This window comes from Helianthus annuus, chromosome 10, assembly GCF_002127325.2.
Source record: "Helianthus annuus cultivar XRQ/B chromosome 10, HanXRQr2.0-SUNRISE, whole genome shotgun sequence".
Lineage (NCBI taxonomy): Eukaryota > Viridiplantae > Streptophyta > Magnoliopsida > Asterales > Asteraceae > Helianthus > Helianthus annuus.
Genome location: NC_035442.2, coordinates 12,326,145 through 12,340,219, shown reverse-complemented (window position 1 = coordinate 12,340,219; position 14,075 = coordinate 12,326,145). Strand labels below are relative to the sequence as shown.

Sequence of the window (14,075 nt, the reverse complement as noted above, 5' to 3'; positions counted from 1 at the left end):
TTCGGCTCAAGCAAGGACCTCGGACAAGGACTCGGTCAAGCTCGGATCGCTCGGACACTTCATCTTCTCTCATTTTCTTCCTTTCTTTCGGCTCATCCTCCTTCTTCACAACCGGTTAGTGTTGTTACTATGTGCATAAGATTTATGTATATTGTATGAACTAGAAGATGGTTAGTTAAAATTGTTGCACATGATTTTTGGATGATTTGTGAAGTTGGATTATGTGTGTTAAACCTTGTGTATGAAAAATTGCTAAACATGCTTAAAATAACTAGAAATGGTAGATTAAGAATGGTTATGGCTAACCATACTATGCTTCTCTATTTCTTGCAAAGATGATGATGCTAAACATAAGATTTCGGCTATATATTATATGTTCTTTGTTCTTGCCATGTTAATCTTGTCATAAAAATGTGATTTTTGGTTCATAAAAGGGTATGATTTGTTATGATGAAAACCCTAGAAAAATATGAATATAGGATGAACTTGTTGAATATGGTTTGAAGGTTTTAAAAATGGCAAAGTTTGATCTATCTTTACTAGCATTCAGATTAGGCAAAGTGTTAGTGAAATATTATTGGTTGTTTCCTAAAATGGGCCTGAATTCTTGGTACTATTTGGACTGTCATACCTGCATCATCACGTGTATATGAAAGTGACAGATTACGACTCGCAACGACGGCATTACGACTCGCAACCACAACATTCCGACTCGAAACCACACCGTTGCGACTCGCAACCAAAGCATGACAAGTCGAAACCACGTGATTGCGACTCGAGACTACGTCGGTTGCGACTCGCAACCACAGCATGATGACTCGAGACCACGGTTACGACTCGCAACCATAACGTGACAAGCCGCAACCACCTGGTTGCGACTCGAGACCAGCTGGTTGCGAGTGGGCTGTTCATTTTGGTTACTGGGCCCATATGTGTTTAACTTGGACTATCTGTTGACTGGATTATGTGTTGCTGTGGACTGCTTAATTACTTAGGCCGGCCCAGTAACCCACTGCTTACTTAGATGCTTGATACGTGTTAGTTACGTGCCTGTATGTGTTTTACGTGAATGCTTGTACACCGAACCTGACCTATACCGGTAACCATGTTAGGACGTGGTGACCAACGCGATTGACAAGTAACCTAAACCTACCGAGCAACCCAAGGTGAGTTCACAACTTAAAAGCATGCGTCCCGGTGGTTTGGGACACGAGACTAAAACAATCCTATCCCCTGGTAAAAGGGGATACCACTTACATACCTTCCCTAGTTATTGGGAACAAAACTTACTTTTCCTTCCCGGGTATTGGGAAACCTTTTGGTTAATTACTGTTTATACGGATTGCAACTAACGGCACTAAACGAAACTCTATCACTCAAGTCCCTACTACAAATACCGATTAGTCGCCGGGTTAGGCGAGCGGGTTATTAGTTGATAGCGCTATTTAGGTGTTTACCAGCCTCACACCGTGCCCTGGTTTGGGACGGGCGTGAACTAATGTACTCAGAAATCCGTCAATGATGATAGAACATTGACATCGGGGCATCCTGCGGATACGCAACGGTTACCTAGTGTTCGGTATTGGAAAAACAGTTTAGTCGCTAACTTTTGGGGTAGCTCCCCAGGGCATGTATAAACGGGTAAATTAACCGGTGGAATAAAGTTTTTGGTAATTAAAACTGGACAACTAGTGAACTCACTCAGCATTATTGTTGACCCCTTACTGCATGCTTTGCAGGTAACCAGTGACGGAGGAGCTTGCAGCTTGGGAATGTGTAGTGTCTATTCACCCTTGTGTTGGGTGTTACCTTATTTTGAAACATGAACTTTGTTCTAAACTACCTTACTTATGCTTCCGCTACTTATTTCTGTTTTGAACTTAAAACTTTGAACTCTGAACTTAATATTTGCTAAGCTTATGAATAGTAAGTATTACTTTTGTTATCAACTTAAGTATTCGGTATAATTGGTGGCTGGATCCTGGTCGGTCACGCCCCCGAAGCGGGAGTAATCCGCAGGTGGATTTTGGGGGTGTGACAATTCATAACGAAATCGTGAAGCCGTTTGGGTTGAGTTTGATCCCTCTTTGGTCGTGGGGTTTCAACATTGGTATGTGATTCATGGTTTTGGTGAGAAACCTCTTCACGATTTATTGTTGGATCACTTTCACCATTATTTTCTTGAGTCATATGGCCATTCTCATGTCCCACGGTTTGTGGGTTGGAAATAGGCCCATCATTAGGCATTTCATCAGAAGTAACATATGGTTCCTGATGTGGGCTTTCATCATCGTGGGCTTGAACAGGAATGAACACATCGTCATCATCATGGGCTTGCGTTGGAACAATATCGTGGGCTTGAACGGGAAATGTGAATGTATTTTCATGAAATTTCACGTCTCGTGACACAACAATTTTTTTGCTTTCAATGTCAGATATTTTGTAACCTTTTACTCCTGGAGGATAGCCCAAGAAAATCTCGGGTCTCCCCCTCACTTGGAACTTGTCACCCTTTGTTTCGATACTCCAAAAATAAGTTAGACAACCAAAGACCCTCATGTGGTCATATTCAGGTTTTTGGTTGAACAACAACTCATTTGGAGTTTTGTTACCAAGAGTTTTAGAGGGTAACCGATTGATAATATATGCGGCCGTTAGAACACATTCCCCCCAAAAACGTTTTGGCAAATTAGCTTCAAACCGTAAAGCCCGAGCCGTATCAAGCAAATGTCTATGCTTACGCTCAACAACTCCATTTTGTTGAGGCGTATGTGGACACGTGCTTTCTAACAAAATTCCTTGTTTAGAGTAAAAATTCAACATAAGGTTTGATGTGAACTCCCCGTCATTATCACACCTTATTCTCTTGATGTTTTTGTTAAATTGGGTTTCAATCATCTTGCAAAAATTGATCAAACAAGTACTAGCATCACTTTTATATTTAATAATAAAAACCCAAACACTTCTACTAAAATCATCAACAATGGTCAAAAAATAATTTGCTCCAGAAAATGAAGGAATGCGATATTTGCCCCACACATCGCAATGCAATAACTCAAACACATCCTTTGGTTTTAATTTTACTTAATGGAAAAGGCGATCTCGTATGTTTAGCCTTAGAACAAGAATCACAAACATTATTTCTAAGATTAAAAGAAACACCTTTGAGAAAATCAACCTTAGCAAGTTTCTCTTGAGATGTATGTCCCAACCTTTTATGCCATCTTTCAACGGTAACAACCATAGCCTTTCTCTCTTTCCCAAACATCCCCATTCAGTATAGACCTCATTTACACTTACCCGCACCAATCAAGTTCCTCGAACGGAGACCCTGCATCACACAAAAATCAGGAAAGAAAGTCACAGAACATTGAATATTTTTAGTCAAACGACTGACGGAAAGAAGATTGCAAGTAAACTTTGGAACGTGCAATATTCCCTTTATTTTGGTGCCTCCCGGTAAAGTATAGTCACCCTTTCCTTCAACGGGGATCGCATCACCATTAGGAATAACCACAGGCATTTCATGAGGATCCTTTCTTTTGTTTTCAAGAATATTGTTTAGATAAGTTGTGTGTTCGGTGGCTCCCGAATCCACAACCCAATCATCCTCATCATCATTAAATCTACCCGTCATGTGCCTTTGATCAAGCAATAGGATCACTGCTCTAATACCATTAAGAAATTAAAAGGTATCCTTTTTATTGAGTTTTTATTTTCTGAATACAAGAACAGAGAGTATGACTCTGTTTATATAGAGGACAAAAGCAAAAAAAAAAAAAAAAGAAATCAACTATTATGGCTAAAATTAGGAAGAGGAAACATGGACTAAAATGGGAGAGAATATTAGGGAGAGAATGTATCCATATAATTTCAAAAGCCAATAAAGTATGTGTCAGTGGCTTCCGAGATCATACCTGAAGTCTCTTATTTATAACCAGATTTTGGCGCCAAAAAGTGTAACGGAGATAGTAATGGAAGACACTTTTCCGTTGACAGTTATTTCTCTTTCCGTTGAGAATTAACCCACACATCTATGCACATGGATCATGGATCTGATCGACGGCTGAGGAGATGCCACGTGGAAAGTGGTTTTGTGTAGATCTTTCTTCAAGTTGTTGCCATCATCGTGATTTAGATGAGTGTCTAAGATTGTGCCATGTCACATTCGGTTGTAACCGAATGAAGCCATGCACGATGAGTATTTGGGGCCTTCTGGAAGATCTACAGCTGTAAACCATTGTACCTTTGCCACGTGTCCATTCTGTTGCAACAGAAAAGATTCCTTTTGTTTAAGTCTTGATTTTAGGCGCGCGGAGATGTTTAGGACTTCATTTTCAAGCTTAACTGTTCCCTTGCGCGAGCCCGCGCAAGGGTGTTAGTTGAATATTTGTCTTTTCTTTCTCCGACGCATGGTCATCGAAGACCGATCTTCCTAAATCTCGTTCAGAACCGCTGCGCGATCGCGCAGGGTCTTATTCAAGATGTTTTTTGAAATGAAGTTATGGTATGGTCCTATGCGCTTGCGCAGAGTTTTTGGGACCATACCCCTTCAGCACCTTAAAGTTTTGAAATGAACTCAACCTTATATATATGTATTATCACTATATAAGTTTCGGGTATACCCAGCCCGAATGTTTCGGGTTTCAGTTATACCCATTGGACTGGGTTTTTTATTCTAATTTTTTTTCCATCGCAAGCTAGCCCTACCCAAGAGTATTAATTAAATCAAAATTCAACCAATTCAAGTTTTTAAATTGTTAAACTACAGCAACCATCAATCATCAACATCCAGATCTTGCAGATCAAGAACTATGGCAAACCTAGTTTCAACATGGTCCAAGACAGCTCAAACCTTACCGGAAAACTACATCTTCCCTGCTGATCAACGTCCAGGATCATTCGAGATTCCATTATGCCAAAATATCCCAGTCATTGACCTATCTGCCAGTCATAGTAAAACAGTCCAAGAAATACTACATGCATGTCAAGAATTCGGATTCTTTCAGGTTTGTTCTTCATATAACTTGATCCAGTTTCATTTCTTTTGAATTTATGTTTTGTAATACGATACAACCAAGTAGGGTTGTGCACGGTGTGGTTCGGTTTGGTTATTTGCCTAACCGAAACCGAAGTCTTCGGTTAATCTATTCTATTAACCCATCTGTTTTCGATCAAGCGGATCAGTTTAATCGGTTAGGTTGTTGGTTTTTTAGTTCGATTAATTTCAGTTGATAAACAAAACCAAACTTGAGTTAATTTTTTGCTTAGAAATACATGAAATGGAAGGTATAATTGCATGTATAAATACATGAAAAGGATAAGGATGTATAAAACATGAAAAACATGAAATATAGGTATAAAAGTTAGAAATATATGAAAATATGAATGCTTAGTAATTTCGGGTTAGTACAAAAAATATATGGTAACCTTTATGGTTAATTTCGGGCTGGTTTCGATTAACGGTTCAGTTATTGCTCACCGTACAACCAGGTGATTAATCATGGGGTTTCGAAAGATATAATTGATGACACCATGGAAGTAGTTAAAGAGTTCTTCAATATGCCGGATGAGGAGAAGGAGATATATTATTCGATTGATCCGATAAAAAGATGCAAAGTTTATACAAGTGGTTATGATTATGCTAATGAAGATATTCATTTCTGGCGAGACAATCTTCGACACCCATGTCATCCTTTGGACGAATGGGTTCATTTATGGCCCGAAAAACCTACCAATTACCGGTAAAGTGACCCACATCACAATCATGAGTTTTATGATTTGTAACTAGGGTGTAACCGTTGAAACCAGCTCAATCGTACGACAGGTCGCCGCTAATAATATTAGCGGCGACAAACAACATTATTAGCGACGACTTTTGTCGCCGTTATTGCTCATTTTCCTTGTAGTGCGTTACACTCATGCATGTTTCTAAACAGGCCGGTTCATAATTGGTTTTGATGGTTTGCATATTTAAAACAGGTCTTGTAAACAAAACTTCGTTTAATTTTCACTATTCATATATATATTTTTTTCTGAATAAATAGTTATTTATATATATATCATAATATGATGTAAATCATATTTTTAATACAAACGAAAAATTAAAAAAAAAAATAACTGTTCATATTGTTAAAACGCCAAACCAGTAAAAGTGGCTAGCTGGTTTGGTTTGTCGTTCCTCGAAATTGTAATCAATGATTTAACCTAGAATTTTCATCAAAACCGACCAAATTAGACTGTGAACACCCTTATTTTTAAGGTGACAAAACAGGTGGACCAAGAATGCTTACTATCTGGTTTGATTGATCAACAAAATTTGTTTTTTTGTCATTTTAATCATTAACGTGTGAGCTGTCATCATTATGATAACAATACATAATCCTGATTTGATTCCTGGTAAATAAAAAACGATTTTTAGCACGTTGTAAACATCAATGTACACCCTGGAAAAATTATATAGCACGTTAACAATTTTTAAAATTGTTTCTCCATTTATTGTGAAAAAATCAACTTAAATTGACTCACTTGCTTAATACTTAGAATAATTTGAAATTGGCATCTCTAGTTATGATTTGTTTATTTTTATTTAAAAAATGGCATGTTTTGTAGAAAAATATGGACAAGTATTTTTTTTCATAAGACTTCCCAAGTCCAACTTTGTATGTCTTAAAATTTTATATCGTATTAGTTATATGAGGTGGCCAAGATAAATTGATGTCAGAGTTGCCAAGTCTGACTTTAGGGATGGGCTCAATGAAAAACAACACATTTGGTTAAATTTGCATTTTTTAAATCAAGAAATAGATAATTTTGTTTTCCAAAACATCCCATTTTTCCAAAAACATTCATGTAATGTTTTGACTCATGAAGGTTAATTGTTCTTGCTTTGTTTTGAAGAGATGTTGTTGGAAAATACTCGTTAGAAGTGCGAAAATTATCGTTGAGAATGTTGGAGCTAATTCGTGAAGGACTAGGACTTGAACCGGGATACTTTGGAGAAGAGCTAACTGGGGATCAGTTGTTGTCGATCAACCACTACCCCCGATGCCCGAATCCCAGTTTGACGCTAGGGTTGCCGAAACACGCTGACGCTGATATCATGACCGTGCTTTTTCAAGGAAGTGTTAATGGGCTTCAGGTTTTCAAGGATGGTCAGTGGCTCGGTGTTGAGCCACTGCCTCATGCTTTTGTAGTTAACATAGGCCACCAATTACAGGTGGCCGTTTTAATTTTTTTTTTTTTTTTTTTTTTTTTTTTGTAAATTAGTCGTTTTCCCGACCTAAAAAGCGTGAATAACAATTGATGGATATGTGTTTTAGATAATCAGCAACGGGAAGCTAAGAAGCGCGGAACATAGAGCCGTGACAAACTCAAGGGAGGCTCGGACAACGATTGTAAGTTTCATCAGTCCTTGTCCAGACACCATCGTAGAACCAGCTAAATCGGTTATCGACACCGGCGTACCTCGTTTTCGACCCTTCAAATTTAAAGATTTCTTCAAGTTCTATGAAGAGAAAAAGAGAGACCCTGAAGCAGTGCTGGAGTTTTATAAGATCAAACCTTAAACAACATATGAATATCTCCTGTTAATGTATCAATAATAATGAAACCTTTTGTCAAATGTTTTATCTTGTATCATAAACAGTTTTTGTTCAAATGTATATCATATCTATCAAAGATTTTTTTAAGGTTTTCTGTTTCTAGAATCTAAATTGCTCACCACAAAATTTGTCATTAATTTAATTCATCATGCCAGATGTGACAGTTTTGCATTTATTTTTTGTAACTATGCAATTGTAGCCACAAAATACTGTCGAAGATGGCATCTTTTAACTTGATTTGTGTGTCTTGTTTATTAGAGTTATCATAAAAAAATCAAATCATAAATTTGAAATATAGCATATGGCATCTAATTGTCATTTTGGACGGCATTTTGATGGTATAAAACCCTATTTTCAATCCTACATTTCATACAACTAGATTAAGTATTACTCATGGCTAAACTTGTATCTAGCTGGTCTAATGGAGTTAAATTTATTCCCAAAGACTATGTAATGCCACCCGAACGAAGAGCCGGAGATTACATTACAGTTTGCAAGGAAATTCCGGTGATCAATCTTGAGGATGATCGGTCAGAGATCGTTCGACAAATTCTAAAAGCATGTCAAGAATTTGGTGTATTTCAGGTTTTCTTATAGCTATGTTCATAGATTCACTTAATGTTCAAGATACTTGTTTAATAATGTTGATTTAATTAACAGGTGATCAATCATGGGGTTTCTGATAAGATGATGGAGGACATGATGGCTTTGTATGATGAGTTCTTTAACTTGCCGGTTGAGGACAAGTTAGGCGTTTACTCAGAGAAACTGCGTAAGGGGTGTACGCTTTACACGAGCGGATTGGAGTATGCAAAAGAGGATGTTCACTATTGGAAAGACACTTTGAAGCACCCGTGTCATCCTGTAGAAGAACACTCGCCATCTTGGCCTGATAAGCCATATAGATACAAGTACACATGACTGAATCTCAGTGGATCTTGGTAGCAGTATCTATTTGCTATTTGTACGCCAGATGCTAACATTTGTTTTAAATTTATGTCGTATAGGGAAGAAGTGGCGAGATATGTGGTTGAGGTACGAAAAATGGGATTCAAGATTTTGGATATGATCGGGGAAGGACTTGGTCTAAGAGAAGGGTACTTCAATGAAGTGAGCCAAGAACATTCAATGGCGATTAACCGTTACCCGCCATGCCCAAACCCGAGTCTAGCCATGGGCATAGCTGGTCACAATGACCCTAACCTCATAACATTCCTTCAACAAGATCACTATGGGCTACAAATACTGAAGGATGGAATATGGATGGGTGTGGAACCAATTCCAAATGCTTTTGTAGTCAACCTAGGCTACCAATTTCATGTAAGATCAAAAGAGCATCTCCAATAATATAGAATGCCATACGTTCACTAATCCGTAGACATTAGCAAAAAAACATTACTTCTTCAAAAACACACATTAATCTTTTAACCCTTACACTTATTTTTTTATATAAAAAAAATACTTATTGTAATAATATATTTCTTTTTAATTTCGTATTGATTCATTTAAATTACCAATATATACTTTTTTATAAAATACTAAAAAAATTATAAGTTCTTGATGAGAGTAAATATAACTATTATATATATACGGGAGAGTTATTTTGAGAACGCTAAATATTGCGAAAACCGTGAGAACGAATAAAAAACCAACCAAAACCAATTTTTTTTAATACAACCCCCATCTTTCTATATTAATAAATAAAATTTTTTTTGACACGTGTAACTTCCTGATGTTTTCTCACCTTATTTTCCTATTTATCTTTGGACACGTGTCAGTCCTTTCTCACCTTATTTTCCTATTTATCTCTCATATTAAATAATAATAATAGTAATAATAATAATAATAATAATAATAATAATTTTAAACAAAAATAATTGATAAGAATAAATATTTAGATAAGGATAATAATTTGTTTTTATTTCATCATGTTAAATAATAATAATAATAATAACAATATAATAATTTTAAACAAAGAATTAGATAAGAATATAAACGTTTATTTTTATTATGATCATAATAATAATTTAAAAAAAAATTAGTTAAGAATACATATTTAACAAAGTAAAATATTATGATAATTAAATAGTACATTAAAGTTTATTTTTAAAAGATAAATCTTGACTATTTATTATATAAAATTATATTTATACAACCGGTGTAATACACAGGGTTTTAACCTATTGTAATTAAAATACAACATCAAAAAAAAAAAAAAAGAATTTACAACATCAAATAATTCATTTCTCACAGATATAAAGAAAGTGTGAGGTTCAGCTACAAAGTCTAAATCTTCTAAAAAGTGTACAAAGTCATAAAACAAAATAATTTCAGCCCTAAAACACAACTAAAACCAACAAATTATAGAGTGAAGATTACTAAAACATTATATTCAAACCCTAGCAGTACATAAAATACACTAAACACACCATCGTAGAACTATGAACATAAAATACAACATGATAATCAACATAAAACACATAATGTTAGTCATTGGATAATCAGAGTCTTATCATCCAAAACACAAAACAAAACCCACATGTATGGTGTTTTAGTAATCTTTATTATGTTATTTGTGATTCTTGGGTGTGTTTTATGGTTGACATTAGGGGTGTGCATGGTTCAGTTTGGTTTTTGCGCAAAACCAAAACCGAAACGTCAGTTTTCTGTTTTTTAAAACCATTCTGTTTCGGTTTCGGTTTCATTTTTGTCAGTTTTATCACCGGTTCGGTTCGGTTTTTCTGTCATTGAAACAAAATTATGTAAGTTTCAAAAATAAACAATATAATTTAAAATTTAAGAATCTTTCTTATATGTTTACATTTAAGTTATTTTATTTAACTTTTTTAATTAATAATGTTCATATAAACCTAACATTCTAATCTATTTTTATGTTTCCCCAAAAAAAATTTAAGACGTTTTCTTTTATAATATTTTGAAGATTATGTACTTTAATATTAAGTTTTGTTATTTGTTGTAGGCGATAAATAAATCATCTCAATTATAAATGAACATGTTAATGTTTTTATTAAAAAATACTTAATATTCAAGAATAAAATTAATAATTTCTAATAGTATGTGTTAAACACTTAGACAACTTAAACTTAAACATATAAATATATGTTTTTTCGTTTCGGTTCGGTTTTCGGTTATTGAAAATGGTTATCCCAAAACGAACCGAAATTTTCGGTTATTAAAAATCCGAAAACCCGAACCGTTTTTGTTTCGGTTTGGTTTTATCGGTTATTTTGGAATTTGTAGCCAATTCCTAGCCTATAAAGAAATACAGTAAACCTTTTAGTCGTAAAATAAACTACCGCTACATATAAAACATGAATTTGTAGCCAATTCCTAGCCTATAAAGAAATACAGTAAACCTTTTAGTCGTAAGTCGTAACATAAACAACCACTAGATATAAAACATATAATTTGTCAAAAACTCAAATCTAACCAAGCTTATAAATGTTTTTTTGGGTGTAGGTTATAAGTAACGGGAAGCTAAAATGTGTGGAGCATCGTGGCCTCTTGAATTCAAGTGTATCTCGAACATCCATCGTGACGTTTTTGGGACCAAATCCTGAACTTCCTACTGTTGTTGAACCAGCAAAAGAGTTGGTTACGTCGAGCAATCCACGGATGTTCAAATCATATCGGTACAACGAGTTCATAGCAAATTACTTGGTAATGGCCTACAATCGCAAATCAGGTTCTCGTAATGGATACGCATTGGATCCTTACCGGCTCTAAACAGAAACCGTTGTTTGGAAACTTTGTATAAAAGTTGGTTTTATACATTAATGTTGTGTGCTATGTTATTTTCTTTTCAGATATAAATATAAGGGTAAATTACTTTTTGAGTCCCTGTGTTTTATGAATTTTGACTATTTGAGTACAAAAGCAAAAAGTTTAACAACCTGAGTCCTCATAATCATTTTCTTTAACCATTTGAGTCCAAATTTCTAACCAAGTTAGAATTTTGTTTTTAAGTTTGTTAAATGGCCAAATTACCCCTATAATTAAAAAATAAAAACAAAAAAACACATGTTCATCACAAGATCAGACACACCCATCTCTTTCTTTATCTTTAAAGTCTGCACCCTTCATCTCTCTCATCTTTCTTTCCCTCTCTCTAGATCACCTTCATCCTCCACCACCATCAACACCACACCACCACTGTCACCACCACAGCCACAACCACCTCCACCTCCGTCACCAACCACCACCTCAACCACAAACCTCCAACACAACCACCGTTGCACCACCACCACAGTCACCGTCGCACCACCACCACAGATTTCTCCGCCACTTCAGCAAACTTCACCGGAACCATCCCATATTTCTTTGGCGGCGACTCCTCTCTGGACTCACTACTCTGCATTTAGTTTTTAACTCGCTTGAAGGCGGGTTACCCGACTCGTTTAGGGGTTCCTCTATTCAAAGCTTGTGGTTAGACGGTCAAAACAGCCGGTCAAAGTTAAACGGAACCCTTGATGTTATATAAAACATGACTCAGTTAACTGAAGTTCGGCTTCACGGGAATATGTTTACCGGACCGTTACCCGATTTTTCGGGTTTGAATGAGTTGCATAACTTTAGTGTTAGAGATAACAGTTTAACCGGTCCAGTTCCGGAGTCGTTAACCGCGTTACAGTCTCTTAAAGTTGTGAATTTGACTAATAATATGTTCGAGGGATCGAAACCGAGTTTTGGTATGTCGGTTGAGGTCGATTTATCTGGTACGAATAGTTTTTGTTTGCCCGATTCGGGTGTTGGGTGTGACGATCGGGTTAATAAGTTGCTTGCAGTTGTGAAATTGGTTGGGTATCTGCGGGTTTTTGCAGATAATTGCAAGGGGAATAATCCTTGTGTATCTTGGTTAGGGATTACTTGTTCACCTGGTGGGGATGGTGGTGGCAGTGGCAGGGATGGTGGTGGGACAGTGGTGGGGATGGTGGTGTTTATTATATATTAAAAGTTTATGCATTAAAGACTTGTTCCGTGTACTTATGTGCATATAAGACTTGTACTTTGTGTGTAAATGACCAAATTACCCTCATAGTTAACAGACTTGGTGGATGGAATTAGAAATTTGGACTCAAATGGTTAAAGAAAATGCTTATGGGGACTCAGGTCGTTAAATTTTTTTGCTTTTGGACTCAACTAGTTAAAACCCATAAAACACAGGGACTCAAACAGTAATTTACCCTAAATATAAATATACATAATTTGGGTGTATAAATATACGCCACGCTTGCGGTATGCGCATATAATGTATATATGTGTGGGCATCGGGGGGCAAAAGTGAAAGTGCACTAATTTTAACGTTATTTTACCAATTTCGTGAAAATAACATTAAAAGCTGAGTGTCACACCCCAACCAATGGCGGAAACATCGGGGTGCGGCACTAAGCGTTAAGATTGCTCATGAGATTCCATAACACTAATAGTTTCAATAGTAATTAATCAGGTTTCATAGAAATTGTCTAACAACATCCATGAATCAAACACAAAGTACCAAATACAATAACCAAACATTTTTCAAAGTTTCTAGATTAACTAAGATGTGTTTCTAAGCAGCATCCTAGCAAGTTTCTTGTTCCAGCTACAATCAACCTGCAACATGTATAAAATACTTCAACAAAAATATTGGCGAGTATACAAGTTTGAGTACATAACAGTATAATAGTTTAAAACATTCCAAAAACTCATATCCAGCTTAAACACATAAAAAGTTTCACCATGCCATTAAACGCAGTCCAACTGATAGCCAAAGTTTCCAATGCGTTAACCGTCTTCCCAAGACTCAAGGAAAGCAAAAATGTCTCCTCCTAACAATATCCCAAAGACTAACGGGGAAGTGCATTACCCCTATAGCGCTACTATTGTTAAGGCGAAACTACACACAAGGATTAAACGTTCACATAGCATAAAAGTCTCAAGCTTCCAAGTATCAAGTTTCCATGTTTACAGCGGATAAAGTAAGTCTCAATAGTTTCAAATGTCAAGTTTATAGAATACATGTTGCATCCCAAACGTGTTTAAAACAAAAAGGGATCGAGTATACTCACAGTGGGTGCTAAGTATCGACACCGACTATTGGATTGAAGGGAGCGTTAGAGTTAACCTGATTATAGTTTAACAGTATGAGCGTTGGATAGAAGGTTGAATTATGCAAAGATTCGTAGTAAAACGTGTAGAAATCTCTTAGATCTAGACTAGATCTTGACAGAATGACATCACATAGCTGATTGTACCAACAGCCATGATGACGTCACCCTCAAGGAGCCAAAATCTTAGTGAGTTCACGGTGAAAAGTATGATTTTGATGAAGAATCTAGTGAGAAAGTGTGTAAAGATGATAGTTATACAAGAATCATGGAGAAAACTTACAAGAATCGCTTGAAAATGGATTGAAAGTGCCTTGGAACGAGGGAGTGCGTCTGGGTCGGAGGAGGCTGTCACATCAAGTGA

General features: G+C 36.1%; 2 protein-coding genes across 2 annotated transcripts; both read left to right on the top strand.

Moving 5' to 3' along the window:
* Positions 1-4,765: 4,765 nt before the first annotated feature.
* LOC110884007 (hyoscyamine 6-dioxygenase) lies at positions 4,766-7,702 on the top strand. The gene is made up of 4 exons (XM_022131683.2): positions 4,766-5,009; positions 5,494-5,744; positions 6,901-7,219; positions 7,323-7,702. Exons 1-4 carry the CDS (start codon positions 4,815-4,817, stop codon positions 7,566-7,568), a joined length of 1,011 nt encoding a protein of 336 aa, XP_021987375.1. The 5' UTR covers positions 4,766-4,814; the 3' UTR covers positions 7,569-7,702.
* Positions 7,703-7,918: 216 nt separating this feature from the next.
* On the top strand, positions 7,919-11,514 carry LOC110884006 (hyoscyamine 6-dioxygenase). Its single transcript, XM_022131682.2, has 4 exons — positions 7,919-8,189; positions 8,265-8,515; positions 8,612-8,924; positions 11,085-11,514. Exons 1-4 carry the CDS (start codon positions 7,998-8,000, stop codon positions 11,349-11,351), a joined length of 1,023 nt encoding a protein of 340 aa, XP_021987374.1. The 5' UTR covers positions 7,919-7,997; the 3' UTR covers positions 11,352-11,514.
* The last annotated feature ends 2,561 nt before the right edge of the window (positions 11,515-14,075 follow it).